This window comes from Anomaloglossus baeobatrachus, chromosome 11, assembly GCF_048569485.1.
Source record: "Anomaloglossus baeobatrachus isolate aAnoBae1 chromosome 11, aAnoBae1.hap1, whole genome shotgun sequence".
NCBI lineage: Eukaryota > Metazoa > Chordata > Amphibia > Anura > Aromobatidae > Anomaloglossus > Anomaloglossus baeobatrachus.
Window position 1 is genome coordinate 189,775,498 of NC_134363.1, and position 22,082 is coordinate 189,797,579.

The window sequence follows — 22,082 nt, forward strand, 5'->3', positions numbered from 1 at the left end:
AAGTGCAGACTTCAGAAAGCTCACTCACTGGTAAGTGCAGACTTCAGAAAGCTCACTCACTGGTAAGTGCAGACTTCAGAAAGCTCACTCACTGGTAAGCGCAGACTTCAGAAAGCTCACTCACTGGTAAGCGCAGACTTCAGAAAGCTCACTCACTGGTAAGCTCAGACTTCAGAAAGCTCACTCACTGGTAAGTGCAGACTTCAGAAAGCTCACTCACTGGTAAGTGCAGACTTCAGAAAGCTCACTCACTGGTAAGTGCAGACTTCAGAAAGCTCACTCACTGGTAAGCGCAGACTTCAGAAAGCTCACTCACTGGTAAGTGCAGACTTCAGAAAGTTCACTCACTGGTAAGTGCAGACTTCAGAAAGTTCACTCACTGGTAAGTGCAGACTTCAGAAAGCTCACTCACTGGTAAGCGCAGACTTCAGAAAGCTCACTCACTGGTAAGTGCAGACTTCAGACAGCTCACTCACTGGTACTGGAAAGTGCAGCATTTTTAATCCTTGAAAGATGCAAAAATGCAGTGTGTGAACAAGGCCTTAAAAGGATGTTCCTGTTTTGTGTTACTATTCCTCGTCAGCAAGCAGAGATCTTTATGACCAGAAGGTGAAGGCCGTCTTTCCCGGTGTCGGAGGCGTCTCAGGAGATGGTTCGGTACTCACTTTATGTAATCTCCATTTTTGTCTGTTTTCTTCCCAAAGACCACCGGGGAGTAAACACGGAAGAAGCGGTGGAAGAAGGCGCTGGCGGAGAGCCACAGCCAGTTCCCAGCATTCAGCGACCAGTCAGCGTCCAGCAGCAGCTCCTCAAACACCTGTGGGGGGAGGGGGACACGGCGTCAGCGGCCCATCTGCTCCGCCAGGTGTATGACTGCGGACATCAATCCCACCAGCCCGTGACCATCACTCCCATCAGATCACCCACAATGCAGCAGTACATCGCTGCCATCTCTGACCTTTTGACCTTCCTCCCACGATATCCAGAGATCTCCGCGGGTCAAGAAACAGGCAACGGCGTGCCGAGCAAGATGGTGGATCCAGCCCTCCGTCCTCAGCTGCGTCATGATGGCGTCAATGAAGGGGAAACCAGTCCTGGCCTGTGAGAGATCAGATACAGTGATCACCAAGCGGACTGGACACATGAGCTGACACTCTACAGCATATGTCAGAACAGACACAGGAGAACAGGTCACCAGGGCTGTAATTATGTACTGGTGTCAGCCTGTGACTGTCATGGAATGCTGGGGGTAGTAGTTCTACCACAGCTGGAGACCCCGGAGGCAGATCAGTGTTCAATACGGACTGCAGTTAGGCATGAGCCTGCAGCACCATCCCCCTCCTCCGCCCATGGCACTCACTTCTGTCCAGGCTTTCAAATATTCCTTGTTCTCATCCCAATCCACCTGCACACACACAGAGTTTCCCACCATCTTGTCAAAGTTGGGTGTTCCTGCCCCTGCTGTGTAGTAGAATTCGCGCCATAAAAGCTGACCGTGGAGTGACACGGGTGGAGACGAGTGCGGCCTCTGCAGAAGGGGAACATGGAGAAATGATCAAGAGGTGGCATAGAGAGAGCAAGAAGGCCAGAGAGGAGGGAGCGAGGGGGAAGGAGCAAGGAGGGACCGAGGGGGAAGGAGCGAGGAGGCAGAGAGGAGGGAGCGAGGAGGCAGAGAGGAGGGGGAAGGAGCAAGAGAGGGGAAAGGAACGAGGGGTCAGAGAGGAGAAAGGGGCGAGGGGGTCAGAGAGGAAGAGAGGGGGAAGAAACAAGGGGTCAAAGAGCAGAAGGGGGCGACGGGGGTCAGAAAGGAGCAAGGGGGTCAGAGTGGAAAGAACCAGAGAGGGGGAAGGGGCGAGAGGGGTCAGAGAGGAGAAAGGAGCGAGGAGGGGGTAGAGAGGAGGAAGCAGCGAGGGGGAAGGAACGAGGGGTCAGAGAGGAAGGAGCCAGAGCGGAGGGAGCCAGGGGGGTCAGAGAGGAGGATGGGGCGAGAGGAGTCAGAGAGGAAGGAGCCAGTGAGGAGGAAGGGGCAAGGGGGGGACAGAGAGGAGGAAGGAACGAGGGGCGCCAGAGGGAAGGAAGGAGTTAGGGGTGTCAGAGAGGAGGAAGGAGCGAGGGGCGCCAGAGGGAAGGAAGGGGTTAGGGGTGTCAGAGAGGAGGAAGGAGCGAGGGGGGGTCAGAGAGGAGGAAGGAGCGAGGGGGGGTCAGAGAGGAGGAAGAGTTAGGGGGGTCAGAGATGAGGAAGGAGCGAGTGGGGGGGAGGTCAGAGAGGAGGAAGGAGTGAGGGGGGAGTCAGAGAGGAGGAAGGAGTTAGGAGGGTCAGAGATGAGGAAGGAGCGAGTGGGGGGGGGGTCAGAGACGAGGAAGGAGCGAGGTAAGTGTCTTCCATTCCCCACAATCCATAAAGCGAATATAGAAAGGACTTGTCTGGAACAGATCTTTTCACCCCGTTGTAGATCTCCACCAATCTCCAGTAGAAGACCCGTGCGGACAGACAGCCAAATTTCACATAGGGGCTCAGCACTGTCGTACTGGGGGTCAGACTATTGGGTTCGGTGTCAGGTTTCTTGAAGTTACACACCCAGACCTGAAAGAAAGAAACAACCAATAAGCACTTAGCAAGATCCGTCTGATCCAATCACTGCAGACGTCTCCTCACCGTCCTACTCATGTGGAGGTCCAGCCGCCGCAGGGCCTCGCTTTCTCCCCCGAGGTACAGGTGAGGTCCCAGCTTGCTGGGGTCTTGTCCCAGCTCTTCTAATGTGGGAATCCCGTAAATCTCCTCATATGAAGTCTTCCATGGCGTGCGGCAATCTAAGAAGAACGACACGTGGTGATGTCTAGTGATGAGCGACCTCTACCATGCTTGGGTGCACGGTAACAAGACAAGCAGGTTGGACACTTGAGTCAAGTCAGTGGGGAACTCAAGCATTTTTCCAGAAAATTGCTTGAGTTTCCCGTTGACTTCCATTAAACTCTGTACACAAGCCAATCCCATCCGAGCATCCAACCTGAGCATCAGAGAGGAGAGAGGGGCGAGTGTTGTGAATGTCACTTATGCTTTTTCTGCTGTGAGGCTCCCTCTTGTGGCCAAGAATGGTTTGGACAGAGACCAGGTGTGTTGAGCAATGGGCGTTTCCATTGCTAACTCTCTGCTTATTTAAACCCTGGTCTGCTGGCAGGCTATGCCGGATGTCAGTTGTTCTTTGTACACCAGCCTGCTTCATCCTGCTCCAGACCACATCTACCCCAGATAAGTGCTTGGCTCTTTATTTGTTGTTTGGTTCTTTTTGCTCTTATCTGAGTTTGTCATTTGCTGTGGTTATTGTCAGTTTATTTGCATGCAGGGATCTTCCCTCTCAGTTGCTTAGCTGGGAAGCTCCCTGCAGTTTTGTTTGGAGTATTGCTCCTATAAGTCCATGTGTTTGTTGCTTCTTGAATTTGTAATGGTTCCTGCTTTCTGTTCATTGGTATGACAAGAGCGCCTGATATAGGACGGAGTTCAGATCTAGCGATCTGAGGGCTTTTTTGTACTATCATGCTTTTGGATTTTTGCAGGGTTTTTCTCTGGCCACCATCAGTCCCTTTCCTGTCCTGTCCTATTTAGTCAGTAGGGCCTCACCTTTTGCTAATCCTATCATCTATCTGTGTATTGTGTTTTTCCTATACCACCGCAGTCTTTGAATGTGGGGGGCTTGCTATTCTTTATCTATTTTCTGAGGCAGAGAGTTATTCATCTTTCCTTCCTTTAGGATAGCTAGTTCTCCGGCTGGGTTCGCGGTGCACAGGATGTTAGTTCACCCCTCGGCTACTTCTAGTGTTGATGGTTAGCAAGGGGATGGCGGCCAGATTAGTTGCCAATGCTCTTGTCACATTTTACCAATGATTTATGGTGGTCTTCCATGGTTCCGAATCATAACAGGCGAGGGGGTCAGAGAGGAGAAAGGGGCGGGAGGGTCAGAGAGCAGAAAGGGGCAAGGGGATCAGAGAGGAGGAAGGAGCGAGAGGGTCAGAGAGGAGGAAGGAGCGAGAGGGTCAGAGAGGAGGAAGGAGCGAGAGGGTCAGAGAGGAGGAAGGAGCGAGAGGGTCAGAGAGGAGGAAGGAGCGAGAGGGTCAGAGAGGAGGAAGGAGCGAGAGGGTCAGAGAGGAGGAAGGAGCGACAGGGTCAGAGAGGAGGAAGGAGCGAGAGGGTCAGAGAGGAGGAAGGAGCGAGAGGGTCAGAGAGGAGGAAGGAGCGAGAAGGTCAGAGAGGAGGAATAAGCAAGAAGGTCAGAGAAGAAGGAGCGAGGGGGTCAGAGAGGAGGAAGAAGCAAGAAGGTCAGAGAAGAAGGAGCGAGGGGGTCAGAGAGGAGGAAGGAACGAGGGGGTCAGAGAGGAAGAAGGAGCGAGGGGATCAGAGAGGAGGAAGAAGGGAGAGGATCAGAGAGGAGGAAGGAGGGAGAGGGTCAGAGAGGAGGAAGGAGGGAGAGGGTCAGAGAGGAGGAAGGAGCGAGAAGGTCAGAGAGGAGGAAGGAGTGAGGGGGTTAGAGAGGAGAAGGAGCAAGAAGGTTAGAGAGGGGGAAGGAGTGAGGGGGTCAGAGAGGAGGAAGGAGCGAGGGGTCAGAGAGGAGGAAGGAGCAAGAGGGTCAGAGAGGAGGAAGGAGCAAGAGGGTCAAAGAGGATGAAGGAGCGAGGGAGTCAGAGAGAAGGAAGGAGCGAGAGTCAGAGAGGAGAAGGAGCAAGGGGGTCAGAGAGGAGGAAAGAGCAAGAATGTCAGAGAGGAGGAAAGAGCAAGAGTGTCAGAGAGGAGAAAGAGCAAGGTGGTCAGAGCATGGTAGTGCTCACTCATCACTAGTTACGAGTATCGAGCACCCGAGCATGGTAGTGCCCGCTCATCACTAGTTACGTTTACTGAGCACCTGAGCATGGTAGTCCCTGCTCATCACTAGTTACGAGTACTGAGCACCCAAGCATGGTAGTGCCCGCTCATCACTAGTTACGAGTACTGAGCACCCGAGCATGGTAGTGCCCGCTCATCACTAGTTACGAGTACTGAGCACCCGAGCATGGTAGTGCCCGCTCATCACTAGTTACGAGTACTGAGCACCCAAGCATGGCAGTGCCCGCTCATCACTAGTTACGAGTACTGAGCACCCAAGCATGGTAGTGCCCGCTCATCACTAGTTACGAGTACAAAGCACCCGAGCATGGTAGTGACCTCTCATCACTAGTTACGAGTACTGAGCACCCGAGCATGGTAGTGCCCGCTCATCACTAGTTACCAGTACTGAGCACCTGAGCATGGTAGTCCCTGCTCATCACTAGTTACAAGCACCGAACATGGTAGTGCCCGCTCATCACTAGTTACGAGTACTGAGCACCCAAGCATGGTAGTGCCCGCTCATCACTAGTTACGAGTACTGAGCACCCAAGCATGGTAGTGCCCGCTCATCACTAGTTACGAGTACAAAGCACCCGAGCATGGTAGTGCCCTCTCATCACTAGTTACGAGTACTGAGCACCCGAGCATGGTAGTGCCCGCTCATCACTAGTTACCAGTACTGAGCACCTGAGCATGGTAGTGCCCGATCATCACTAGTGACGAGTACTGAGCACCCAAGCATGGTAGTGCCCAATCATCACTAGTTACGAGTACTGAGCACCCGAGCATGGTAGTGCCCGCTCATCACTAGTTACCAGTACTGAGCACCTGAGCATGGTAGTGCCCGCTCATCACTTGTTACGAGCACCAAGTACCCGAGCATGGTAGTGCCCACTCATCACTAGTTACGAGCACCAAGTACCCGAGCATGGTAGTGCCCGCTCATCACTAGTTACGTTTACTGAGCACCTGAGCATGGTAGTCCCTGCTCATCACTAGTTACGAGTACTGAGCACCCAAGCATGGTAGTGCCCGCTCATCACTAGTTACGAGTACTGAGCACCCGAGCATGGTAGTGCCCGCTCATCACTAGTTACGAGTACTGAGCACCCGAGCATGGTAGTGCCCGCTCATCACTAGTTACGAGTACTGAGCACCCAAGCATGGCAGTGCCCGCTCATCACTAGTTACGAGTACTGAGCACCCAAGCATGGTAGTGCCCGCTCATCACTAGTTACGAGTACAAAGCACCCGAGCATGGTAGTGACCTCTCATCACTAGTTACGAGTACTGAGCACCCGAGCATGGTAGTGCCCGCTCATCACTAGTTACCAGTACTGAGCACCTGAGCATGGTAGTCCCTGCTCATCACTAGTTACAAGCACCGAACATGGTAGTGCCCGCTCATCACTAGTTACGAGTACTGAGCACCCAAGCATGGTAGTGCCCGCTCATCACTAGTTACGAGTACTGAGCACCCAAGCATGGTAGTGCCCGCTCATCACTAGTTACGAGTACAAAGCACCCGAGCATGGTAGTGCCCTCTCATCACTAGTTACGAGTACTGAGCACCCGAGCATGGTAGTGCCCGCTCATCACTAGTTACCAGTACTGAGCACCTGAGCATGGTAGTGCCCGATCATCACTAGTGACGAGTACTGAGCACCCAAGCATGGTAGTGCCCAATCATCACTAGTTACGAGTACTGAGCACCCGAGCATGGTAGTGCCCGCTCATCACTAGTTACCAGTACTGAGCACCTGAGCATGGTAGTGCCCGCTCATCACTTGTTACGAGCACCAAGTACCCGAGCATGGTAGTGCCCACTCATCACTAGTTACGAGCACCAAGTACCCGAGCATGGTAGTGCCCGCTCATCACTAGTTATGAGTACTGAGCACCCGAGTATGGTAGTGCCCGCTCATCACTAGTCACACTCCCCTCACTAGAAGCAGCTGACTAAGTCTCCCACAGCCTCTTATCACTGCCTATACCCTCAGTTTGTACCTCTCATATTTTCTTCAGTGGGTGGTGGACACGGACGCTTTGGAGGACCTATAGAGGAGAGGACAGTTTGCAGGCGGATGTAGGTTAGAGGGGGCTTGCCATTGTTTTCAGCAATCACTCTGTAGGATGAAGAAAGATAATGAAAAAAGGTGAATATAAAGAGCCCAGATGATTGAAAACTCGGCATCTATCACAACAAAGGAGTTTACCATGGACAGATAAGGGGCACTACAGTCGCTGTCACTCCTGCATCCACCTGTTCACATGGTACAGGGGCCATCACTCCTGCACCCACCTATCCACATGGTACAGGGGCCATCACTCCTGCAACCACCTGTTCACATGGTACAGGGGCCATCACTCCTGCACCCACCTATCCACATGGTACAGGGGCCATCACTCCTGCACCCACCTGTCCACATGGTACAGGGGCCATCACTCCTGCACCCACCTGTCCACATGGTACAGGGGCCATCACTCCTGCACCCACCTGTTCACATGGTACAGGGGCCATCACTCCTGCACCCACCTATCCACATGGTACAGGGGCCATCACTCCTGCACCCACCTGTCCACATGGTACAGGGGCCATCACTCCTGCACCCACCTGTTCACATGGTACAGGGGGCCATCACTCCTGCACCCACCTGTCCACATGGTACAGGGGCCATCACTCCTGCACCCACCTGTTCACATGGTACAGGGGCCATCACTCCTGCACCCACCTGTTCACATGGTACAGGGGCCATCACTCCTGCACCCACCTGTCCACATGGTACAGGGGCCATCACTCCTGCACCCACCTGTTCACATGGTACAGGGGCCATCACTCCTGCACCCACCTGTTCACATGGTACAGGGGGCCATCACTCCTGCACCCACCTGTTCACATGGTACAGGGAGCCATAACTCCTGCACCCACCTATCCACATGGTACAGGGGCCATAACTCCTGCACCCACCTGTTCACATGGTACAGGGGCCATCACTCCTGCACCCACCTATCCACATGGTACAGGGGCCATCACTCCTGCACCCACCTGTTCACATGGTACAGGGGCCATCACTCCTGCACCCACCTATCCACATGGTACAGGGGCCATCACTCCTGCACCCACCTGTTCACATGGTACAGGTGCCATCACTCTTACAGCCACCTGTCCACATGGTACAGGGGCCATCACTCCTGCACCCACCTGTTCACATGGTACAGGGGCCATCACTCCTGCACCCACCTGTCCACATGGTACAGGGGCCATCACTCCTGCACCCACCTATCCACATGGTACAGGGGCCATCACTCCTGCACCCACCTGTTCACATGGTACAGGGGCCATCACTCCTGCACCCACCTGTCCACATGGTACAGGGGCCATCACTCCTGCACCCACCTGTTCACATGGTACAGGGGCCATCACTCCTGCACCCACCTGTTCACATGGTACAGGGGCCATCACTCCTGCACCCACCTGTTCACATGGTACAGGGGGCCATCACTCCTGCACCCACCTGTTCACATGGTACAGGGAGCCATAACTCCTGCACCCACCTATCCACATGGTACAGGGGCCATAACTCCTGCACCCACCTGTTCACATGGTACAGGGGCCATCACTCCTGCACCCACCTGTTCACATGGTACAGGGGCCATCACTCCTGCACCCACCTATCCACATGGTACAGGGGCCATCACTCCTGCACCCACCTGTTCACATGGTACAGGGGCCATCACTCTTACAGCCACCTGTCCACATGGTACAGGGGCCATCACTCCTGCACCCACCTGTTCACATGGTACAGGGGCCATCACTCCTGCACCCACCTGTCCACATGGTACAGGGGCCATCACTCCTGCACCCACCTGTTCACATGGTACAGGGGCCATCACTCCTGCACCCACCTGTCCACATGGTACAGGGGCCATCACTCCTGCACCCACCTGTTCACATGGTACAGGGGCCATCACTCCTGCACCCACCTGTTCACATGGTACAGGGGCCATCACTCCTGCACCCACCTGTCCACATGGTACAGGGGCCATCACTCCTGCACCCACCTGTTCACATGGTACAGGGGCCATCACTCCTACAGCCACCTGTTCACATGGTACAGGGGCCATCACTCCTGCACCCACCTGTTCACATGGTACAGGGGCCATCACTCCTGCACCCACCTGTTCACATGGTACAGGGGCCATCACTCCTACAGCCACCTGTCCACATGGTACAGGGGCCATCACTCCTGCACCCACCTGTCCACATGGTACAGGGGCCATCACTCCTGCACCCACCTATCCACATGGTACAGGGGCCATCACTCCTGCACCCACCTGTTCACATGGTACAGGGGCCATCACTCCTGCACCCACCTGTCCACATGGTACAGGGGCCATCACTCCTGCACCCACCTGTTCACATGGTACAGGGGCCATCACTCCTACAGCCACCTGTTCACATGGTACAGGGGCCATCACTCCTGCACCCACCTGTCCACATGGTACAGGGGCCATCACTCCTGCACCCACCTGTTCACATGGTACAGGGGCCATCACTCCTACAGCCACCTGTTCACATGGTACAGGGGCCATCAGTCCTGCACCCACCTATCCACATGGTACAGGGGCCATCACTCCTGCACCCACCTGTTCACATGGTACAGGGGCCATCACTCCTACAGCCACCTGTTCACATGGTACAGGGGCCATCACTCCTGCACCCACCTGTCCACATGGTACAGGGGCCATCACTCCTGCACCCACCTGTTCACATGGTACAGGGGCCATCACTCCTACAGCCACCTGTTCACATGGTACAGGGGCCATCAGTCCTGCACCCACCTATCCACATGGTACAGGGGCCATCACTCCTGCACCCACCTGTTCACATGGTACAGGGGCCATCACTCCTGCACCCACCTGTTCACATGGTACAGGGGCCATCAGTCCTGCACCCACCTGTTCACATGGTACAGGGGCCATCACTCCTACAGCCACCTGTTCACATGGTACAGGGGCCATCACTCCTGCACCCACCTGTCCACATGGTACAGGGGCCATCACTCCTGCACCCACCTGTTCACATGGTACAGGGGCCATCACTCCTACAGCCACCTGTCCACATGGTACAGGGGCCATCACTCCTGCACCCACCTGTCCACATGATACAGGGTTTGTCACTCCTGCACCCATCTATCCACGTCGTACAGGGTACGGCCCTCCTGCATGCACCTTGCCACGTTGTACAGTGTCCATCCCTCCAGCACCCAACTGTCCACATGGTACAGGGGCCATCACTCCTGCACCCACCTATCCACATGGTACAGGGGCCATCACTCCTGCACCCACCTATCCACATGGTACAGGGGCCATCACTCCTGCACCCACCTGTTCACATGGTACAGGGGCCATCACTCCTGCACCCACCTGTTCACATGGTACAGGGGCCATCACTCCTACAGCCACCTGTCCACATGGTACAGGGGCCATCACTCCTGCACCCACCTGTTCACATGGTACAGGGGCCATCACTCCTGCACCCACCTGTCCACATGGTACAGGGGCCATCACTCCTGCACCCACCTGTTCACATGGTACAGGGGCCATAACTCCTGCACCCACCTATCCACATGGTACAGGGGCCATCACTCCTGCACCCACCTGTTCACATGGTACAGGGGCCATCACTCCTGCACCCACCTATCCACATGGTACAGGGGCCATCACTCCTGCACCCACCTATCCACATGGTACAGGGGCCATCACTCCTGCACCCACCTATCCACATGGTACAGAGGCCATCACTCCTGCACCCACCTGTTCACATGGTACAGGGGCCATCACTCCTGCACCCACCTGTTCACATGGTACAGGGGCCATCACTCCTGCACCCACCTGTCCACATGGTACAGGGGCCATCACTCCTGCACTCACCTGTCCACATGATACAGGGTTTGTCACTCCTGCACCCATCTATCCACGTCGTACAGGGTACGGCCCTCCTGCATGCACCTTGCCACGTTGTACAGTGTCCATCCCTCCAGCACCCAACTGTCCACATGGTACAGGGGCCATCACTCCTGCACCCACCTATCCACATGGTACAGGGGCCATCACTCCTGCACCCACCTGTTCACATGGTACAGGGGCCATCACTCCTGCACCCACCTATCCACATGGTACAGGGGCGATTAGTCCTGCACCCACCTGTCCACACGGTACAGGGTCAATCACTCCTGCACCCACCTATCCACATGGTACAGGGGCCATTAGTCCTGCACCCACCTGTCCATATGGTACAGTGTCAATCAATCCTGCACCCACCTATCCACATGGTACAGGGGCCATCACTCCTGCACCCACCTATCCACATGGTACAGGGTCCATCAGTCCTGCACCCACCTGCCCACATGAAACTGAGTCTATCACTCCTGCAGCCACATGGTACAGGATTCATCACTCCTGCACCCACCCATCCACATGGTACAGGGTCTGGCAATCCTGCACCCACCTGTTCACATAGTACAGGGTCCATTACTCTTGCACTCACCTATTCACATCATGCAGGGTTCACCACTCCTGCACCCACCTGTCCATGTCGTTCAGGGTAAGTTACTCCTGCACCCACCTGTCCACATCATACAGAGTCTGTCACTCTTGCACCCACCTGTCTACGTCGTACAGTGTCTGGCAATCCTGCACCCACCTGTCCACATAGAACAGGGTCCATTACTCTTGCACTCAACTGTCCACATCATACAGGGTCCACAACTCCTGCACCCACCTGTCTATGTCGTCCAGGGTCATTTAATCCTGCACCCACCTGTCCACGTCATACAGGGTCTATCACTCCTGCACCCACCTGTCTGTACCCACCTGTCCACATCATACAGGGTCCGTCACTCTTGCACCCACCTGTCCACCTCGTACAGGGTCTATCACTCCTGCACCCACCTGTTTGTACCCACCTGTTCACATCATACAGGGTCCGTCACTCTTGCACCCACCTGTCCACGTCGTACAGGGTGTTGGACACCTTCTGGATGACCTCCACGTTGTGTTCGGCGGCCAGTCTCTCCACCTCGGCATCCCGCTGCCTTGAGTATGGCTCGGTGTCCACCTCAAACGTCAGACGCGTCACCCTCCACTTCCTGAAAAGCTGAGGGAAAACTTCTGCCGGTTTTCCTCTTACAACAAACAACCTGCAAAGACAGAATGAGCCCCCCATAAAGCACAAGCGTGGAGGAGGATCCCCTACTTAGAGGGGCCACAGTGTAACCCCCAGCGCCCTTTCTCTACCTGGAGTTTATCCTCTTCAGGTTTTCGTCTAGATCTCTCAGGGACTCGATGAGGAATCTCCAGCGGTTCACGCTGACTTTCATGTTCTTAGGGAACCAGGGATCCAGAATAAAGATGGGGTGCAGCTCAACACAGTCCCTCATGGCGGCCAGCAGGGCAGGGTTATCATGGAGGCGCAGCCCCTTCCTGAACCAGTGGATGGAGCGCTGCGGCATGATGGCTGCACAGAAATCAGGAGAACAGTAATGGCTGGTTAGAGTAGAGGATGGTGGGGGTGATAAAGAATGATGGGGGTGATAGTGAAGGTTAGTGGGGTGGGGATGATAAGAGTATGGAGGGGTTAATAGTAGCGGATTTTCTCCTTTCCTCTTGGTACCTCCTGCTCTTTTCTCCTCTTCTCTAGGTACCTCCTGTTCTTTTCTCCTTTCCTCTAGGTACCTCCTGCTCTTTTCTCCTCTTCTCTAGGTACCTCCTGCTCTTTTCTCCTCTTCTCTAGGTACCTCCTGTTCTTTTCTCCTTTCCTCTAGGTACCTCCTGCTCTTTTCTCTTCTCTAGGTACCTCCTGCTCTTTTCTCCTCTTCTCTAGGTACCTCCTGCTCTTTTCTCCTTTCCTCTAGGTACCTCCTGCTCTTTTCTCCTCTTCTCTAGGTACCTCATGCTCTTTTCTCCTCTAGGTACCTCCTGCTCTTTTCTCCTTTCCTCTAGGTACCTCCTGCTCTTTTCTCCTCTTCTCTAGGTACCTCCTGCTCTTTTCTCCTTTCCTCTAGGTACCTCCTGCTCTTTTCTCCTCTTCTCTAGGTACCTCCTGCTCTTTTCTCCTCTTCTCTAGGTACCTCCTGCTCTTTTCTCCTCTTCTCTAGGTACCTTCTGCTCTTTTCTCCTCTTCTCTAGGTACCTCCTGTTCTTTTCTCCTTTCCTCGATGTACCTCCTGCTCTTTTCTCCTCTTCTCTAGGTACCTCCTGCTCTTTTCTCCTTTCCTCTAGGTACCTCCTGCTCTTTTCTCCTCTTCTCTAGGTACCTCATGCTCTTTTCTCCTCTAGGTACCTCCTGCTCTTTTCTCCTTTCCTCTAGGTACCTCCTGCTCTTTTCTCCTCTTCTCTAGGTACCTCCTGCTGTTTTCTCCTCTCGGTACCTCCTGCTCTTTTCTCCTCTTCTCTAGGTACCTCCTTCTCTTTTCTCCTCTTCTCTAGGTACCTCCTGCTCTTTTCTCCTCTTCTCTAGGTACCTCCTGCTCTTTTCTCCTCTTCTCTAGGTACCTCCTTCTCTTTTCTCCTCTTCTCTAGGTACCTCCTGCTCTTTTCTCCTTTCCTCTAGGTACCTCCTTCTCTTTTCTCCTCTCGGTACCTCCTCCTTTTTTATCCTCTTCTCTAGGTACCTCCTGCTCTTTTCTCCTTTCCCCTCATACCTCCTGCTCTTTTCTCCTCTCCTCTCGGTACCTCCTGCTTTTTTCTCCTCTTCTCTAGGTGCCTCCTGCTTTTTTCTCCTCTCCTCTCGGTACCTCCTGCTCTTTTCTCCTCTCCTCTCGGTACCTCCTGCTTTTTTCTCCTCTTCTCTAGGTACCTCCTGCTTTTTTCTCCTCTTCTCTAGGTACCTCCTGCTGTTTTCTCCTCTCGGTACCTCCTGCTCTTTTCTCCTCCCCGTACCTCCTGCTATTTTCTCCTCTCGGTACCTCCTGCTCTTTTCTCCTCCCCGTACCTCCTGCTATTTTCTCCTCTTGGTACCTCCTGCTGTTTTCTCCTCTCGTTACCTCCTGCTCTTTTCTCCTCTCCGTATCTCCTGCTCTTTTCTCCTCTCCGTACCTCCTGCTGTTTTATGCTCTTCTCTATCCTCTCGGTACCTCCTGCTGTTTTCTCCTCTCCTCTCGGTACCTCCTGCTCTTTTCTCCTCTCCCTACCTCCTGCTCTTTTCTCCTCTCCTCTCCGTACCTCTTGCTCTTTTCTCCTCTCCCTACCTCCTGTGGTTTTCTCCTCTCCTCTCCGTACCTCCTGCTGTTTTCTCCTCTTCTCTCGGTACCTCCTGCTGTTTTATGCTCTCCTCTCGGTACCTCCTGCTGTTTTCTCCTCTTCTCTCGGTACCTCCTGTTGTTTTATGCTCTCCTCTATCCTCTCGGTACCTCCTGCTGTTTTCTCCTTTCCTCTCGGTACCTCCTGCTGTTTTCTCCTTTCCTCTAGGTACCTCTTGCTGTTTTATCCTCTACTCTATCCTCTCGGTACCTCCTGCTCTTTTCTCCTCTCCTCTCGGTACCTCCTGCTCTTTTCTCCTCTCCTCTATCCTCTCGGTACCTCCTGCTGTTTTCTCCTCTCAGTACCTCCTGCTCTTTTCTCCTCTTCTCTAGGTACCTCATGCTCTTTTCTCCTCTAGGTACCTCCTGCTCTTTTCTCCTCTTCTCTAGGTACCTCATGCTATTTTCTCCTCTAGGTACCTCCTGCTCTTTTCTCCTTTCCTCTAGGTACCTCCTGCTCTTTTCTCCTCTTCTCTAGGTACCTCCTGCTCTTTTCTCCTTTCCTCTAGGTACCTCCTGCTCTTTTCTCCTCTTCTCTAGGTACCTCCTGCTCTTTTCTCCTCTTCTCTAGGTACCTCCTGCTCTTTTCTCCTCTTCTCTAGGTACCTTCTGCTCTTTTCTCCTCTTCTCTAGGTACCTCCTGTTCTTTTCTCCTTTCCTCGATGTACCTCCTGCTCTTTTCTCCTCTTCTCTAGGTACCTCCTGCTCTTTTCTCCTTTCCTCTAGGTACCTCCTGCTCTTTTCTCCTCTTCTCTAGGTACCTCATGCTCTTTTCTCCTCTAGGTACCTCCTGCTCTTTTCTCCTTTCCTCTAGGTACCTCCTGCTCTTTTCTCCTCTTCTCTAGGTACCTCCTGCTCTTTTCTCCTTTCCTCTAGGTACCTCCTGCTCTTTTCTCCTCTTCTCTAGGTACCTCCTGCTGTTTTCTCCTCTCGGTACCTCCTGCTCTTTTCTCCTCTTCTCTAGGTACCTCCTTCTCTTTTCTCCTCTTCTCTAGGTACCTCCTGCTCTTTTCTCCTCTTCTCTAGGTACCTCCTGCTCTTTTCTCCTCTTCTCTAGGTACCTCCTTCTCTTTTCTCCTCTTCTCTAGGTACCTCCTGCTCTTTTCTCCTTTCCTCTAGGTACCTCCTTCTCTTTTCTCCTCTTCTCTAGGTACCTCCTTCTCTTTTCTCCTCTCGGTACCTCCTCCTTTTTTATCCTCTTCTCTAGGTACCGCCTGCTCTTTTCTCCTTTCCCCTCATACCTCCTGCTCTTTTCTCCTCTCCTCTCGGTACCTCCTGCTTTTTTCTCCTCTTCTCTAGGTGCCTCCTGCTTTTTTCTCCTCTCGGTACCTCCTGCTTTTTTCTCCTCTTCTCTAGGTACCTCCTGCTTTTTTCTCCTCTCCTCTCGGTACGTCCTGCTCTTTTCTCCTCTCCTCTCGGTACCTCCTGCTTTTTTCTCCTCTTCTCTAGGTACCTCCTGCTTTTTTCTCCTCTTCTCTAGGTACCTCCTGCTGTTTTCTCCTCTCGGTACCTCCTGCTCTTTTCTCCTCCCCGTACCTCCTGCTATTTTCTCCTCTCGGTACCTCCTGCTCTTTTCTCCTCCCCGTACCTCCTGCTATTTTCTCCTCTTGGTACCTCCTGCTGTTTTCTCCTCTCGTTACCTCCTGCTCTTTTCTCCTCTCCGTATCTCCTGCTCTTTTCTCCTCTCCGTACCTCCTGCTGTTTTATGCTCTTCTCTATCCTCTCAGTACCTCCTGCTGTTTTCTCCTCTCCTCTCGGTACCTCCTGCTCTTTTCTCCTCTCCCTACCTCCTGCTCTTTTCTCCTCTCCTCTCCGTACCTCTTGCTCTTTTCTCCTCTCCCTACCTCCTGTGGTTTTCTCCTCTCCTCTCCGTACCTCCTGCTGTTTTCTCCTCTTCTCTCGGTACCTCCTGCTGTTTTATGCTCTCCTCTCGGTACCTCCTGCTGTTTTCTCCTCTTCTCTCGGTACCTCCTGTTGTTTTATGCTCTCCTCTATCCTCTCGGTACCTCCTGCTGTTTTCTCCTTTCCTCTTGGTACCTCCTGCTGTTTTCTCCTTTCCTCTAGGTACCTCTTGCTGTTTTATCCTCTACTCTATCCTCTCGGTACCTCCTGCTCTTTTCTCCTCTCCTCTCGGTACCTCCTGCTCTTTTCTCCTCTCCTCTATCCTCTCGGTACCTCCTGCTGTTTTCTCCTCTCAGTACCTCCTGCTCTTTTCTCCTCTTCTCTCGGTACCTCCTGCTCTTTTCACCTCTCCTCTATCCTCTCGGTACCTCCTGCTCTTTTCTCCTCTCCTCTACTTACCTCCTGTTGTTTTATACTCTCCTCTATCCTCTCGGTACCTCCTGCTCTTTTCTCCTCTCGGTACCTCCTGCTCTTTTCTCCTTTCCCCTCGTACCTCCTGCTCTTTTCTCCTCTCGGTACCTCCTGCTCTTTTCTCCTCTTCTCTAGGTACCTCCTGCTCTTTTCTCCTTTCCCCTCGTACCTCCTGCTCTTTTCTCCTCTCGGTACCTCCTGCTCTTTTCTCCTCTTCTCTAGGTACCTCCTGCTCTTTTCTCCTTTCCCCTCGTACCTCCTGCTCTTTTCTCCTCTCGGTACCTCCTGCTCTTTTCTCCTCTTCTCTAGGTACCTCCTGCTCTTTTCTCCTTTCCCCTCGTACCTCCTGCTCTTTTCTCCTCTCGGTACCTCCTGCTCTTTTCTCCTCTTCTCTCGGTACCTCCTGCTCTTTTCTCCTCTTCTCTAGGTACCTCCTGCTCTTTTCTCCTTTCCCCTCGTACCTCCTGCTCTTTTCTCCTCTCGGTACCTCCTGCTCTTTTCTCCTCTTCTCTCGGTACCTCCTGCTCTTTTCTCCTCTCCTCTACTTACCTCTTGCTCTTTTCTCCTCTCCTCTCGGTACCTCCTGCTGTTCTCTCCTCTCGGTACCTTCTGCTATTTTCTCCTCTTGGTACCTCCTGCTGTTTTCTCCTCTCGTTACCTCCTGCTCTTTTCTCCTCTCCGTATCTCCTGCTCTTTTCTCCTCTCCGTACCTCCTGCTGTTTTATGCTCTTCTCTATCCTCTCGGTACCTCCTGCTGTTTTCTCCTCTCGTCTCGGTACCTCCTGCTCTTTTCTCCTCTCCCTACCTCCTGCTCTTTTCTCCTCTCCTCTCCGTACCTCTTGCTCTTTCCTCCTCTCCCTACCTCCTGTGGTTTTCTCCTCTCCTCTCCGTACCTCCTGCTGTTTTCTCCTCTTCTCTCGGTACCTCCTGCTGTTTTATGCTCTCCTCTCGGTACCTCCTGCTGTTTTCTCCTCTTCTCTCGGTACCTCCTGTTGTTTTATGCTCTCCTCTATCCTCTCGGTACCTCCTGCTGTTTTCTCCTTTCCTCTCGGTACCTCCTGCTGTTTTCTCCTTTCCTCTAGGTACCTCTTGCTGTTTTATCCTCTACTCTATCCTCTCGGTACCTCCTGCTCTTTTCTCCTCTCCTCTCGGTACCTCCTGCTCTTTTCTCCTCTCCTCTATCCTCTCGGTACCTCCTGCTGTTTTCTCCTCTCGGTACCTCCTGCTCTTTTCTCCTCTTCTCTCGGTACCTCCTGCTCTTTTCACCTCTCCTCTATCCTCTCGGTACCTCCTGCTCTTTTCTCCTCTCCTCTACTTACCTCCTGTTGTTTTATACTCTCCTCTATCCTCTCGGTACCTCCTGCTCTTTTCTCCTCTCGGTACCTCCTGCTCTTTTCTCCTCTCGGTACCTCCTGCTCTTTTCTCCTTTCCCCTCGTACCTCCTGCTCTTTTCTCCTCTCGGTACCTCCTGCTCTTTTCTCCTCTTCTCTAGGTACCTCCTGCTCTTTTCTCCTTTCCCCTCGTACCTCCTGCTCTTTTCTCCTCTCGGTACCTCCTGCTCTTTTCTCCTCTTCTCTAGGTACCTCCTGCTCTTTTCTCCTCTTCTCTAGGTACCTCCTGCTCTTTTCTCCTTTCCCCTCGTACCTCCTGCTCTTTTCTCCTCTCGGTACCTCCTGCTCTTTTCTCCTCTTCTCTCGGTACCTCCTGCTCTTTTCTCCTCTCCTCTACTTACCTCTTGCTCTTTTCTCCTCTCCTCTCGGTACCTCCTGCTGTTCTCTCCTCTCGGTACCTTCTGCTATTTTCTCCTCTTGGTACCTCCTGCTGTTTTCTCCTCTCGTTACCTCCTGCTCTTTTCTCCTCTCCGTATCTCCTGCTCTTTTCTCTTCTCCGTACCTCCTGCTGTTTTATGCTCTTCTCTATCCTCTCGGTACCTCCTGCTGTTTTCTCCTCTCCTCTCGGTACCTCCTGCTCTTTTCTCCTCTCCCTACCTCCTGCTCTTTTCTCCTCTCCTCTCCGTACCTCTTGCTCTTTCCTCCTCTCCCTACCTCCTGTGGTTTTCTCCTCTCCTCTCCGTACCTCCTGCTGTTTTCTCCTCTTCTCTCGGTACCTCCTGCTGTTTTATGCTCTCCTCTCGGTACCTCCTGCTGTTTTCTCCTCTTCTCTCGGTACCTCCTGTTGTTTTATGCTCTCATCTATCCTCTCGGTACCTCCTGCTGTTTTCTCCTTTCCTCTCGGTACCTCCTGCTGTTTTCTCCTTTCCTCTAGGTACCTCTTGCTGTTTTATCCTCTACTCTATCCTCTCGGTACCTCCTGCTCTTTTCTCCTCTCCTCTCGGTACCTCCTGCTCTTTTCTCCTCTCCTCTATCCTCTCGGTACCTCCTGCTGTTTTCTCCTCTCGGTACCTCCTGCTCTTTTCTCCTCTTCTCTCGGTACCTCCTGCTCTTTTCACCTCTCCTCTATCCTCTCGGTACCTCCTGCTCTTTTCTCCTCTCGGTACCTCCTGCTCTTTTCTCCTCTCGGTACCTCCTGCTCTTTTCTCCTCTCGGTACCTCCTGCTCTTTTCTCCTCTTCTCTAGGTACCTCCTGCTCTTTTCTCCTTTCCCCTCGTACCTCCTGCTCTTTTCTCCTCTCGGTACCTCCTGCTCTTTTCTCCTCTCGGTACCTCCTGCTCTTTTCTCCTCTTCTCTAGGTACCTCCTGCTCTTTTCTCCTTTCCCCTCGTACCTCCTGCTCTTTTCTCCTTTCCCCACGTACCTCCTGCTCTTTTCTCCTCTCGGTACCTCCTGCTCTTTTCTCCTCTTCTCTCGGTACCTCCTGCTCTTTTCTCCTCTCCTCTACTTACCTCTTGCTCTTTTCTCCTCTCCTCTCGGTACCTCCTGCTCTTTTCTCCTCTCGGTACCTCCTGCTCTTTTCTCCTCTCCTCTCGGTACTTCCTGCTCTTTTCTCCTCTCGGTACCTCCTGCTCTTTTCTCCTCTCCTCTCGGTACTTCCTGCTCTTTTCTCCTCTCCTCTCGGTACTTCCTGCTCTTTTCTCCTCTCCTCTCGGTACTTCCTGCTCTTTTCTCCTCTCGGTACCTCCTGCTCTTTTCTCCTCTCCTCTCGGTACTTCCTGCTCTTTTCTCCTCTCGGTACCTCCTGCTCTTTTCTCCTCTCCTCTCGGTACTTCCTGCTCTTTTCTCCTCTCGGTACCTCCTGCTCTTTTCACCTCTCCTCTATCCTCTCGGTACCTCCTGCTCTTTTCTCCTCTCCTCTACTTACCTTCTGTTGTTTTATACTCTCCTCTATCCTCTCGGTACCTCCTGCTCTTTTCTCCTCTCGGTACCTTCTGCTCTTTTCTCCTCTCGGTACCTCCTGCTCTTTTCTCCTTTCCCCTCGTACCTCCTCCTCTTTTCTCCTCTCGGTACCTCCTGCTCTTTTCTCCTCTTCTCTCGGTACCTCCTGCTCTTTTCTCCTCTCCTCTACTTACCTCTTGCTCTTTTCTCCTCTCCTCTCGGTACCTCCTGCTCTTTTCTCCTCTCGGTACCTCCTGCTCTTTTCTCCTCTTCTCTCGGTACCTCCTGCTCTTTTCTCCTCTCCTCTACTTACCTCTTGCTCTTTTCTCCTCTCCTCTCGGTACCTCCTGCTCTTTTCTCCTCTCGGTACCTCCTGCTCTTTTCTCCTCTCGGTACCTCCTGCTCTTTTCTCCTCTTCTCTAGGTACCTCCTGCTCTTTTCTCCTCTCCTCTCGGTACCTCCTGCTCTTTTCTCCTCTCCTCTCGGTACCTCCTGCTCTTTTCTCCTCTCCTCTACTTACCTCTTGCTCTTTTCTCCTCTCCTCTCGGTACCTCCTGCTCTTTTCTCCTCTCGGTACCTCCTGCTCTTTTCTCCTCTCGGTACCTCCTGCTCTTTTCTCCTCTCCTCTCGGTACCTTCTGCTTTTATATTCTCTCCTCTTGGTTATATCACGTTCTTTGAAGAGTTATACAACATTCGGAGCGGGGGAGGAGCTTCCGCCGGAAAGACCAATAAGAACGAGCCTTTGTGGTCACACCCACATCTGTTAACCCTGTACACACTGGATGGGAAGCAAGTGACGGGACGTTAGAACTGATTTCGGCCAATGTGATCGCTGACGGTCACAATCGAGAAGACTCTCCAGCATCTGAGGCGCCTGTGTCCATCCTCTTCTCTGCCTGAGTGAGTGGGGGGCGCAGCGCCGGGACCCCAGCTCTGCACAACCAGTCACAACACGAGCCAGACGTTGTCTTCTTTATTCGGCAATTTTTTTCTCCTCTTCTCTAGGTACCTCCTGCTTTTTTCTCCTCTCCTCTCGGTACGTCCTGCTCTTTTCTCCTCTCCTCTCGGTACCTCCTGCTTTTTTCTCCTCTTCTCTAGGTACCTCCTGCTTTTTTCTCCTCTTCTCTAGGTACCTCCTGCTGTTTTCTCCTCTCGGTACCTCCTGCTCTTTTCTCCTCCCCGTACCTCCTGCTATTTTCTCCTCTCGGTACCTCCTGCTCTTTTCTCCTCCCCGTACCTCCTGCTATTTTCTCCTCTTGGTACCTCCTGCTGTTTTCTCCTCTCGTTACCTCCTGCTCTTTTCTCCTCTCCGTATCTCCTGCTCTTTTCTCCTCTCCGTACCTCCTGCTGTTTTATGCTCTTCTCTATCCTCTCAGTACCTCCTGCTGTTTTCTCCTCTCCTCTCGGTACCTCCTGCTCTTTTCTCCTCTCCCTACCTCCTGCTCGTTTCTCCTCTCCTCTCCTCTCCGTACCTCTTGCTCTTTTCTCCTCTCCCTACCTCCTGTGGTTTTCTCCTCTCCTCTCCGTACCTCCTGCTGTTTTCTCCTCTTCTCTCGGTACCTCCTGCTGTTTTATGCTCTCCTCTCGGTACCTCCTGCTGTTTTCTCCTCTTCTCTCGGTACCTCCTGTTGTTTTATGCTCTCCTCTATCCTCTCGGTACCTCCTGCTGTTTTCTCCTTTCCTCTCGGTACCTCCTGCTGTTTTCTCCTTTCCTCTAGGTACCTCTTGCTGTTTTCTCCTTTCCTCTAGGTACCTCTTGCTGTTTTATCCTCTACTCTATCCTCTCGGTACCTCCTGCTCTTTTCTCCTCTCCTCTCGGTACCTCCTGCTCTTTTCTCCTCTCCTCTATCCTCTCGGTACCTCCTGCTGTTTTCTCCTCTCAGTACCTCCTGCTCTTTTCTCCTCTTCTCTCGGTACCTCCTGCTCTTTTCACCTCTCCTCTATCCTCTCGGTACCTCCTGCTCTTTTCTCCTCTCCTCTACTTACCTCCTGTTGTTTTATACTCTCCTCTATCCTCTCGGTACCTCCTGCTCTTTTCTCCTCTCGGTACCTCCTGCTCTTTTCTCCTTTCCCCTCGTACCTCCTGCTCTTTTCTCCTCTCGGTACCTCCTGCTCTTTTCTCCTCTTCTCTAGGTACCTCCTGCTCTTTTCTCCTTTCCCCTCGTACCTCCTGCTCTTTTCTCCTCTCGGTACCTCCTGCTCTTTTCTCCTCTTCTCTAGGTACCTCCTGCTCTTTTCTCCTTTCCCCTCGTACCTCCTGCTCTTTTCTCCTCTCGGTACCTCCTGCTCTTTTCTCCTCTTCTCTAGGTACCTCCTGCTCTTTTCTCCTTTCCCCT

General features: G+C 53.0%; 1 protein-coding gene across 7 annotated transcripts in view; it reads right to left on the bottom strand.

Annotated features, from left to right (window-relative positions):
* The window catches only part of LOC142257076 (cryptochrome-1-like), a 37,890-nt gene extending 17,302 nt beyond the window's left edge, over positions 1-20,588 (bottom strand). Inside the window, exons 1-9 of one of the 7 annotated variants that reach the window (XM_075329146.1) lie at positions 20,379-20,588; positions 12,158-12,377; positions 11,866-12,060; positions 6,866-6,984; positions 2,657-2,811; positions 2,444-2,584; positions 1,361-1,528; positions 959-1,099; positions 666-817 (exon numbers count right to left, since the gene is read on the bottom strand). In XM_075329146.1, coding sequence (XP_075185261.1) covers positions 666-817; positions 959-1,099; positions 1,361-1,528; positions 2,444-2,584; positions 2,657-2,811; positions 6,866-6,984; positions 11,866-12,060; positions 12,158-12,372 — 1,286 coding nt within the window. In that variant the 5' untranslated portion in view covers positions 12,373-12,377; positions 20,379-20,588. Of the gene's footprint in view, positions 1-665; positions 818-958; positions 1,100-1,360; positions 1,529-2,443; positions 2,585-2,656; positions 2,812-6,865; positions 6,985-11,865; positions 12,061-12,157; positions 12,378-14,083; positions 14,100-17,022; positions 17,668-19,314; positions 19,481-20,378 lie in introns of those variants that run through there. The other 6 variants (XM_075329145.1, XM_075329143.1, XM_075329149.1 and 3 more) reach the window with 6 other exon arrangements.
* Between the last annotated feature and the right edge of the window lie 1,494 nt (positions 20,589-22,082).